The following is an 11,204-nucleotide window of genomic DNA, read 5'->3' as shown; positions in this document are numbered from 1 at the left end:
TGAACTACCAGTTAGAAAATTTTGCAAAGTGATTACCTTTAATAAACACGTAAAACAGACAAGTTGATTAATGTATCGTTGACAAGCAGCACACAGTTAATAATGAAGCAATGGGCGGGGCAAAAGGAGAAGCAGCTATTTACTTCACCACTTGCTAATATGGTTACAAGAGGAGCATAGGTAAGAATTACAGTCTGTGTTGGACTGTAACTGCAGACGATGAAGCTTTTATCTCTTATCTCAGACCACTTGTTGCTCTGTGTCTTCCTGAGTCTACTTTGGGTAAGTTTTTTTTTTTACTTTCCACTTTGATGGTGATCAGATAGTGAAGCTCAGTGTTGGTTACCCTCGACAAAAGGAAACAGTGCGGTCAAAACCACAGAGAAGCCTAAATGCATGACATGCTTCATTATGTATTTTAAACACTATAGTTATGTTTTGTGAAATACTGTTTTTTACAGAAATACAGGAACAACAAAATCTTGTTAAACAGCATGAAAATTCTGGACTTTTCAAATTTTGAAACATGAATTTATTCCTTCTTTGCAACACCAATTTATTACCGTTTCCTCTGAGAACAAAAAGAGCATGAAGGAGGAAATTCAACTGTATCTTAAACACTTACACGGTACAGTCTTAATGATTTAATCAGATCAGATGTGGAATTTTAAACAGTATGTCAGAGGAGAAAGGTGTTAGATATTTTATAGAACAGTGATTAAGTAACTGTAGCTATTATATACAATATGATGATAAATATGATTTGCATTTTTAGTGAAAGCAAACACTTAATTAATACATTTTTTTTTTACCAGCTCCGTGATTTTTATGGTTTAGATGTTACTATAGTTGATAGAAGCTGACACATAAAATGCTAAAATAATTTGACACTGACTTATTTGTTTCCTGCACATCATTTTTTTTATCGGAAGTTTTTGTTCTTATGAAGCAGAATGCAAAATAATATCTCTAAGTATTACTCCTTTAATCAGCCAGTCATGCTTCTGTTCACATAAGGTTCATGATATAATGTAGATGTAAAATTAAAAGCAACAAACATCATTCTGTGAGACTGCTAAGCCTCATGTTAACTGGGTATTCAATTGCAATGTTTTTTTTTACAGATTTTAGATTCTGTAGTTTTCACTCTTTTTGTGCTTTTAGGGTACAACTGACTCCACTACAACAGTCACAGCGACAGTGACAACAAGAGTGACAGCAGGACAAACCAAAACAGAAAGAACCACAAGACTAACAACCAATCCGCTGACAGCTACAACACGAAAACCCACTCCAGTGGATCCTACAACACAAAAAACTACTTCACTGGCTCCTGAACTACGAAACAACCTTTCAACAACACAACTAACTACTCCGCTGACTTCAACAGAACAAACAATTATATCTACAACAACAAAAGCCTGTAAGAATGAAACACTATCCTTTGACTTTTGTTGGTGATCGGTGAAACTGAAGTGAATGTCATTCTGGGTTTTTATTGTGGTAAAAGGTGAACGCCACTCTCAACTCATCGCAGCTCCTGATGATCTAACAAAAGGCACAGTGGTACAAAGGACTGAAAGCAGCATAATCAGTGCTTCAGTTCTTGTTCTCTTTTTAAACTTTTTTGTAACTAAATCCACTGTGTGTCCTCTTTTCTTTTCCAGCGCCAGATAATGTCAACAGAGTGAATGTGACCACACAAAATGAGAGTAGTATAACTCTGACCTGGAACAAGGTTAACAACATCCCAACATACATCCTGCAATATGGTGATAGAACAGAATATATTAATAAAACTGAAGAAGAACCCATAGTACATGTGGTCACTTCTCTGACTGCTGGAACAAACTACACATTCACTCTCTTCACGTCTGATGGACTCACCAGCAGTGGATACACATTCAGTGCTGTGACAGGTTGGTGAGCACTGAACAAAACCTTCAGTCTAATTAAAAGATACACAAAATACAAGATTTTGTTGGTAACATTGTTACAGTCTCTTCTTTTTGCGTTTTTCTATTCTAGCTCCTCTTAACGCTCAAGAATTTAAGGCTGTTGATCAAAATGAGACCAGCATTATACTGGAGTGGAAAACAGTCCCCAACATTGACAATTATTTACTTGTGTTTGGTAAAAGACAGATCAACATTAGTAATATATAGATAAATAAGCCAGGATGGACCGGCTCATTACTTTTTGAAACTTTAGCTGATGGAGAGGGTTTTGTTTTTTTTTTTAGCAAAGCTGCTTTCCTGTGTTATCTTTAACACCACAAAGTGTTAATCATGTGACTGTGGTGCATCAAAATGAGATGAGTATAACACTGGAGTGGGACAAGGTTAAAAACATCCTACAGTTCCATGACATAAACATTTGTTAAATTTTGCATTTGAATATTTAATTATAATTATAATTTGAATATGTCAAAGAGTAACCCTACCTATAATCCTACACTGGTTACTGCTAACCTGGTGGAGGTTAACAGATTAAAAACATCTGAATCAGTCATAGTCCTTTAAAATGTACCACAGTTGATGCTCCTCTACAACATGAACCAGGACAGAGCTTTATGATGTTGTTTAAGGTTTCTCAGAAATGGAAAAGTTTGGCTCACCTAATATTTTTAAAAGCACTGTAAAAGTACTGAAACTGATTGGCTCGTTCCATTTTTCTGTTTCTGCCAGAAAATGTTGTTACAGTTTCTTATTTGTGTATTTTTCTATTGTAGCTCCTAATAACACTGAAGAATTTAAGGCTGTTTATCAAAATGAGACCAGCATAACTCTGATGTGGAAAGCAGTCCCCAACATTGACAGTTATCTGCTTGTGTTTAATGGAAGAGAGATCAACATTAGTAATTCTACAAAAGAATACAGAGTGTCAGATTTGACCAGTGGAACCAGATACAGTTTCACTCTCTTCACTGTGTTTGGAAATGTCAGCAGCAGTGGAGTAAACTGCATCGCAGTCACTGGTAAGATATATTTTCTCTAATATAGATAAATAAACCAGGATGGACCGGCTCATTACTTTTTGAAACTTTAGCTGATGGAGAGGGTTTTTTTTATTTTTTTATTTTAGCAAAGCCGCTTTCCTGTGTTGTCTTTAACACCACAAAGTGTTAATCATGTGACTGTGGTGCATCAAAAAGAGATGAGTATAACACTGGAGTGGGACAAGGCTAAAAACATCCTACAGTTCCATAACATAAACATTTGTTAAATTTTGAATTTGAATATTTAATTATAATTATAATTTGAATATGTCAAAGAGTAACCCTACCTATAATCCTACACTGGTTACTGCTAACCTGGTGGAGGTTAACAGATTAAAAACATCTGAATCAGTCATAGTCCTTCAAAATGTTCCACAGTTGATGCTCCTCTACAACATGAACCAGGACAGAACTTTATGATGTTGTTTAAGGTTTCTCAGAAATGGAAAAGTTTGGCTCACCTAATTTTTTTAAAAGCACTGTAAAAATACTGAAACTGATTGGCTCGTTCCATTTTTCTGTTTCTGCCAGAAAATGTTGTTACAGTTTCTTCTTTGTGTATTTTTCTATTGTAGCTCCTAATAACACTGAAGAATTTAAGGCTGTTTATCAAAATGAGACCAGCATAACTCTGATGTGGAAAGCAGTCCCCAACATTGACAGTTATCTGCTTGTGTTTAATGAAAGAGAGATCAACATTAGTAATTCTACAAAAGAATACAGAGTCTCAGATTTGACCAGTGGAACCAGATACAATTTCACTCTCTTCACTGTGTTTGGAAATGTCAGCAGCAGTGGAGTAAACTGCATCGCAGTCACTGGTAAGATATATTTTCTCTAATATAGATAAATAAACCAGGATGGACCGGCTCATTACTTTTTGAAACTTTAGCTGATGGAGAGGATTTTTTTATTTTTATTTTAGCAAAGCCGCTTTCCTGTGTTATCTTTAGCTCCACAAAGTGTTAATAATGTGACTGTGGTGCATCAAAATGAGATGAGTATAACACTGGAGTGGGACAAGGCTAAAAACATCCTACAGTTCCATGACATAAACATTTGTTAAATTTTCAATTTGAATATTTAATTATAATTATAATCTGAATATGTCAAAGAGTAACCCTACCTATAATCCTACACTGGTTACTGCTAACCTGGTGGAGGTTAACAGATTAAAAACATCTAAATCAGTCATAGCCCTTCAATATGCTTCACAGTTGATGCTCCTCTACAACATGAACCAGGACAGAGCTTTATGATGTTGTTTAAGGTTTCTCAGAAATAGAAAAGTGTGGCTCACCTAATATTTTTGAAAATGCCTGATAAAAATACTGAAACTGAATGGCTCGTTCCATCTTTCTGTTTCTGCCAGAAAATGTTGTTACTGGTTCTTATTTCTGTGTTTTTCTATTGTAGCTCCTAATAACACTGAAGAATTTAAGGCTGTTTATCAAAATGAGACCAGCATAACTCTGATGTGGAAAACAGTCCCCAACATTGACAGTTATCTGCTTGTGTTTAATGGAAGACAGATCAACATTAGTAATTCTACAAAAGAATACAGAGTCTCAGATTTGACCAGTGGAACCAGATACAGTTTCACTCTCTTCACTGTGTTTGGAAATGTCAGCAGCAGTGGAGTAAACTGCATCGCAGTCACTGGTAAGATATATTTTCTCTAATATAGATAAATAAGCCAGGATGGACCGGCTCATTACTTTTTGAAACTTTAGCTGATGGAGAGGATTTTTTTATTTTCATTTTAGCAAAACTGCTTTCCTCTGTTATCTTTAGCTCCACAAAGTGTTAATCATGTGACTGTGGTGCATCAAAATGAGATGAGTATAACACTGGAGTGGGACAAGGCTAAAAACATCCTACAGTTCCATAACATAAACATTTGTTAAATTTAGAATTTGAATATTTAATTATAATTATAATTTGAATATGTCAAAGAGTAACCCTACCTATAATCCTACACTGGTTACTGCTAACCTGGTGGAGGTTAACAGATTAAAAACATCTAAATCAGTCATAGTCCTTCAATATGCTTCACAGTTGATGCTCCTCTACAACATGAACCAGGACAGAGCTTTATGATGTTGTTTAAGGTTTCTCAGAAATGGAAAAGTTTGGCTCACCTAATATTTTTAAAAGCACTGTAAAAGTACTGAAACTGAATGGCTCGTTTCATCTTTCTGTTTCTGCAAGAAAATGTTGTTACAGTTTCTTCTTTGTGTATTTTTCTATTGTAGCTCCTAATAACACTGAAGAATTTCAGGCTGTTTATCAAAATGCGACCAGCATAACTCTGATGTGGAAAACAGTCCCCAAGATTGACCATTATCTACTTGAGTTTAATGAAAACAAGATCAACATTAGTAATTCTACAGAAAAATACACAGTCCCAAATCTGACCAGTGGAACCAGATACAATTTCACTCTCTTCACTGTGTTTGGAAATGTCAGCAGCAGTGGAGTAAACTGCATCGCAGTCACTGATAGTGGTAAGATATATTTTCTCTAATATAGATAAATAAGCCAGGATGGACCGGCTCATTACTTTTTGAAACTTTAGCTGATGGAGAGGGTTTTTTTATTTTTATTTTAGCAAAGCCGCTTTCCTGTGTTGTCTTTAACACCACAAAGTGTTAATAATGTGACTGTGGTGCATCAAAATGAGATGAGTATAACACTGGAGTGGGACAAGGTTAAAAACATCCTACAGTTCCATGACATAAACATTTGTTAAATTTTGCATTTGAATATTTAATTATAATTTGAATATGTCAAAGAGTAACCCTACCTATAATCCTACACTGGTTACTGCTAACCTGGTGGAGGTTAACAGATTAAAAACATCTGAATCAGTCATAGTCCTTCAATATGCTTCACAGTTGATGCTCCTCTACAACATGAACCAGGACAGAGCTTTATGATGTTGTTTAAGGTTTCTCAGAAATAGAAGAGTGTGGCTCACCTAATATTTTTGAAAATGCCTGATAAAAATACTGAAACTGAATGGCTCGTTCCATCTTTCTGTTTCTGCAAGAAAATGTTGTTACACTTTCTTATTTGTGTATTTTTCTATTGTAGCTCCTAATAACACTGAAGAATTTCAGGCTGTTGATCAAAATGCGACCAGCATAACTCTGATGTGGAAAACAGTCCCCAACATTGACAGTTATCTGCTTGTGTTTAATGGGAGAGAGATCAACATTAGTAATTCTACAAATGAATACACAGTCTCAGATTTGACCAGTGGAACCAGATACAGTTTCACTCTCTTCACTGTGTTTGGAAATGTCAGCAGCAGTGGAGTAAACTGCATCGCAGTCACTGGTAAGATATATTTTCTCTAATATAGATAAATAAGAGCTTTATGATGTTGTTTAAGGTTTCTCAGAAATGGAAAAGTTTGGCTCACCTAATTTTTTCAAAAGCACTGTAAAAATACTGAAACTGAATGGCTCGTTCCATCTTTCTGTTTCTGCCAGAAAATGTTGTTACAGTTTCTTATTTGTGTATTTTTCTATTCTAGCTCCTCGTAATGCTGAAGAGTTTAACAAAAATGGACAAGATGAGACCAGCATAACTCTTCAATGGAAAACAGTCCCCAACATCGACAATTATCTACTTGCGTTTGATAAAACAGAGATCAGCATTAGTAATTCTGCAGAAGAATACAGAGTGTCAGATTTGACCAGTGGAACCAGATACAGTTTCACTCTCTTCACTGTGTTTGGAAATGTCAGCAGCAGTGGAGTAAACTGCATCGCAGTCACTGGTAAGATATATTTTCTCTAATATAGATAAATAAGCCAGGATGGACCGGCTCATTAGTACTTGAAACTTTAGCTGATGGAGAGGATTTTTGTCAAAGCCACTTTCCTTTGTTATCATTAGCTCCACAAAGTGTTAATCATGTGACTGTGGTGCATCAAAATGAGGTGGAAGAGAATGGATGGATGGATGTTATATGATTTGGAAATAAACATTTGCAATGGATTACAATTGTTTTGGACCATGCTTATATAATAGCTCCTCATAACATAAACATTGTAACACTGAACATGTCAAATACTACCCATACCTATAATCCTAGACTGGTTATTGCTAACCTGGTGAAGGTTAACAGATTAAAAACATCTAAACAGTCATAGTCTTGAGATGGACTTGTTGAGGTGCTTTTTTGTCTGATGTACATTTACAACATTAGACAGGGGACATTAAAAACTTAAATGTAATTTTCACACTTATACTAAAAGCTTAGGAAACCAAAATGGTTCCTTAAGGATGTGATGTGTGAATCAGACTTTGTAAAATTGTCTTTATTTCATCTTTAGCTCCTTATAATGCACAGCAACTGCATTTGAATCAGACCTGAGCTTCATTTATTTATTAACATATGTGTGTTGCTTTCTCACTATGACTGTCTTGAATGGAATTTACAAAAAGTAACATCTTTTTATGCTTCTGACCCACTGTATTTTTTAAATATGTCTCAGATTTTGTATTCTTCTGAAATCATTCTTTGTCTTCTTTCAGCTCCAAAAAATGTCCAGACTGTGACTGTGACACAAAATGAGAACAGTATAACTCTGACATGGGAGAAGGTTAACAACATACTAACATACATCCTAGAATATGACAGCGGTAATATTGTTATTGGCAAGAATGACATGGACGGATACACGACATCAGGTGCATCAGTTACATGTGTGGTCTCTTCTCTGACTGCTGGGACAAACTACAATTTTACCCTTTTTACTGTGTTTGAGAACGTCAACAGCTCTGGATACAACTTTAGTGCACCGACAGGTATGTAATCACTAAGTATTTTTTAAAACTGTTTGTTTTCCTTGTGATACAATATATTTAAAAGGGCAATATAAGTCCAAGTCAAATTTCCAAGTTTTCCTTCTGGCCTGCAGTGCCATTTATCCATCCAGGCTCCACCCACCAACCATATCTCAGTGCAGAAGCAAGTGTGCATCAAACCCTGATGAGGCTTGTGCTTGTGATAGAGCAGCAAATATGAATGATCTGCTCTTAGCAAGCAGCATGCTTAATTATTATATTTTATGTATAATTATTATATTATTCGTATATATAGTTATTATTTACTTAATTAATTTTAATTTTAATGCTGAGTGCCATTTAGCTCACACACCTACTCAGACTTAAGTATGTAAAAGCTTGTGATAACTGAACTAGCTCTATACTCCGTATGTTACACAGTAACATGGAGCTATTTCACTCGGAAAGAAAAAGCTGAACAAATTCCACTTCTGATTTTTTTTTTTTTTTTTTTCAGTTCCACCAGTGGTGCCTTGGGTCAGTGTGACTGAACGATTTACTAACAGCATAACTCTAGAGTGGGAGAACATGAAAAAAGCCTGGCAATACCAGCTTCAAATCAATGGTCGTGTGTCAGATAGTGTGTCAGACGTCTCCTCAGATACAGTCAGAAAAGTAGTGACATCTCTTCAGCCTGGAACAGAGTATGATTTCAGCTTAACCACAGTGTTCGCTGGACTCAGGAGCACTCCTTATACGAATTTCACAGTAACAGGTAAAAAAAAAATCTCTCTGTTAGACTTTGTAACTTTTTCAGTATGAGAATTAAATTTTGTCCTGTGTGTAAAATGACAAAGAGCCTGCAGTTTGACTTCAGTTAGTCTTCTTTTCAATGAGTTGAGTAAAAAAGAAGAATCAGGTTCTTGTGTATAACTATTTTCTCATCCATTTCAGCCATAGACTGTGCCAGTGCAGACTGGAAAGTTACCAACTCGTCAATCAAAGCAAAGATTGAAGGCTTGTTCTCAAACGCAACCGCAAATAATGGATCTAACGTTCATGTCAGTGATGAACGTGAAAATGTGTTGTTTACTGGACTTTACCCTGGTGCCACCTATCAGATATCTCTTGTCTATGAAAAGTCTTCCAGAGTTTTCCTGCAGTGTGAACACACATTAACAATTCGTGAGTACAAATCTGTCTTAGAACAACGCGTGTCTGCATTTACAACAAAAATAATTTGAAGGACTAGAACCTGTAAATTAGTATTTAAGAACTTAAAGTAATAACTCATATTATTTACAGAAAGATGAAGTGTGAATTCTTGTAATTTAGTTTAATTTTTCTCTTGCATTCAAATTTTAATCTTAAAAATGTTTATTGCAGAAAAATAATTTTATATACGATCTGTATGCCACAGGTTAACACACACATTTAATATGATTCAGTATGAATACATGAGCTTCAACCAAGTATCATTTCATTATTAACCAACTGATTAGTTTTGATAAATAATCTCAACAAAGTAAAAAGGCTAAAGCAGAAAATACTAACTTCTGTAAGGCAGGAATTATTTTTGTGACTTGAGCTATTAATCAATCATTACTACAGATTGTTTTTTAATTATAATTATGTACAGACTGAGTAATTCTTTCAATGTCTAATGTTGAGGTCTTCATTTTTAATTTTTATATGAAAATCCAAAAATTTATTATTAACTTTTTAAAAATAAGAGCACTGCTTTGACCTAAAAGTAAAACAAATAATCTTTCTACTTTAGAACAAATTTTAAAATGATGCACTTTTCATAGACTTTGTTTTATAGTATAAAAAGTTTCATTATATTTATTGTAAGTCATATATTTTCTGCTTTAGTTGTGATTGTAAAACCTTTTTCTTGTTTTACTCAGTTCCTCCTAATCTAAATGCTCACTGTGAGTACTGGGCAGCTGGATACTCTGTTCTTATTAAATGGACAGACCCAGAGGGCGAGTGGACTAATGCGGAGTTGAATGTGACTGGAAAGACTCACACAGTAGCTAGTCCTGAAACTAAAATCATAATCGATGGATTCCAACCTGCCAAAAAATATAAGGTGTCTGTAAGTTCACTGTCTGGGCTGAGGAGGAGTTCTGAACCGCATGTGTTTTACTGTCAGACTGATCCAAGGGGTGAGTAAAAGTAACTGCATTACCATGTTACTGCTTCATAACAATATACAGTGTTTTCAACTTTGACTTGATTACAAATCACGTTATTTCACTGGAGTTTAAAAATAAACCTCTAAATTTTTTAATTTCATTGTATTTTAATAATGCTTTTGCTCCCTTTAGGAGTTAATTTACTTGAGTTATCTTTGTCTGATATAAAAATGTGTTTGGTGATCTGAAAAACCTCATTTTAACAAATATGCAAAAAGCTTAGAAGTCATGAAGAGAGCTCTGTATATTGTCCCCAAATGCCATTTCATTGACACAGCTATTAAACCTGACAAAACATAAATAGTGTGCCTCAATGCTATAGCACAAAACGTATCTAATTTAAATTTAACTGGCATCCACTCAGGGTCATTTGTGCTGAGACTCTTCCGCCATCTAGTGGTCTTCAGTCCTTACTGCTTTTCTACTGGTCTGCTTCTGTCTATCTACTGGAGCAGAAAGACGGCAAACAAACCAGATGTCTCCATGGAGATGACCAAGTGCGATGGAGGAGGTGATGAATTATATGAAGACTATGACAATGTCACAGTGCTTGGCACCGAGCATGACTTCTAAGCAGAAGAGACCAGTTATGTACTTGGTTAGTTTGAAAACTAGATAAAAATATTCATTGTACAAGTACTCAGCTTAGATGAAAAAGTACTCAGTTTTAGGCAATAAAAGTAGTAGTTTATATGGCTAAAGTACTGTTTTAGTTTAGTTTAGTTTAGTTTAGTTTAGTGCTCTCTCTGCCCTGTCTTAGAAACCACACTCTTTCCTATGGAGGCAATGTAATGTGAGGAGCTGTCCAGTCAGCACTTAGCTTTGGCTCAAATTGATGCAGAAGACACTGCCAGTGCCAAAGTGCCTTTTGACTTTGCTTCATGTGATCTGTGTGTTTGTGACCACTTAGGCTTTCTCTGAGGAGAATCTATGAATTGCTTTGTTGACCAGCCTCTGCTGTGTTTGTTCTTGTGTTAGTAGTAGCAGCCTGGCACTTACTTTAAGATTAGTCATTAATAAAAACCTTTTGTTTTTGCTCGTCATTGTGACTCACTGTCTCCTTCTCTAGACACTTTTGTTACTTCTCCACATATCCTGGGCTTAAGGGAACATAACTCTTGGCCCACCTCGTGGTCAACATGAAAGCATGGCAATTCAGAGATTCCAGACCCTGGAACAGATGAGAAAAAGTCTTGTTTATGGTC

The 11,204-nt window shown here is 35.4% G+C and overlaps 1 protein-coding gene across 1 annotated transcript; it reads left to right on the top strand.

Moving 5' to 3' along the window:
* The first annotated feature begins 220 nt into the window (after window positions 1–220).
* LOC120441515 (receptor-type tyrosine-protein phosphatase eta-like) lies at window positions 221–10,998 on the top strand. Its single transcript, XM_039616798.1, has 14 exons — window positions 221–282; window positions 1,165–1,423; window positions 1,668–1,919; window positions 2,732–2,977; window positions 3,574–3,819; window positions 4,415–4,660; window positions 5,254–5,505; window positions 6,095–6,340; window positions 6,540–6,785; window positions 7,547–7,819; window positions 8,316–8,573; window positions 8,753–8,983; window positions 9,709–9,969; window positions 10,364–10,998. The coding sequence occupies exons 4-14, from the start codon at window positions 2,791–2,793 to the stop codon at window positions 10,570–10,572; spliced, it is 2,655 nt and encodes an 884-aa protein (XP_039472732.1). The 5' UTR covers window positions 221–282; window positions 1,165–1,423; window positions 1,668–1,919; window positions 2,732–2,790; the 3' UTR covers window positions 10,573–10,998.
* The last annotated feature ends 206 nt before the right edge of the window (window positions 10,999–11,204 follow it).

The sequence above is a fragment of the Oreochromis aureus genome, linkage group 8 (assembly GCF_013358895.1).
Source record: "Oreochromis aureus strain Israel breed Guangdong linkage group 8, ZZ_aureus, whole genome shotgun sequence".
In the NCBI taxonomy this organism is placed as follows: Eukaryota; Metazoa; Chordata; class Actinopteri; order Cichliformes; family Cichlidae; genus Oreochromis; species Oreochromis aureus.
Note: the sequence above shows the minus strand (reverse complement) of the source record. Positions and strands in the feature narration are given on the sequence as shown.

Coding starts and splice junctions, on each gene's coding strand:
- LOC120441515 (XM_039616798.1), top strand. CDS start 2,791: ATGTGGAAAGCAGTCCCCAACATTGACAGTTATCTGCTTGTGTTTAAT. Junction 7,820..8,315: donor CAACTTTAGTGCACCGACAG/GTATGTAATCAC, acceptor TTTTTTTTTCAG/TTCCACCAGTGGTGCCTTGG. Junction 9,970..10,363: donor CTGTCAGACTGATCCAAGGG/GTGAGTAAAAGT, acceptor GCATCCACTCAG/GGTCATTTGTGCTGAGACTC.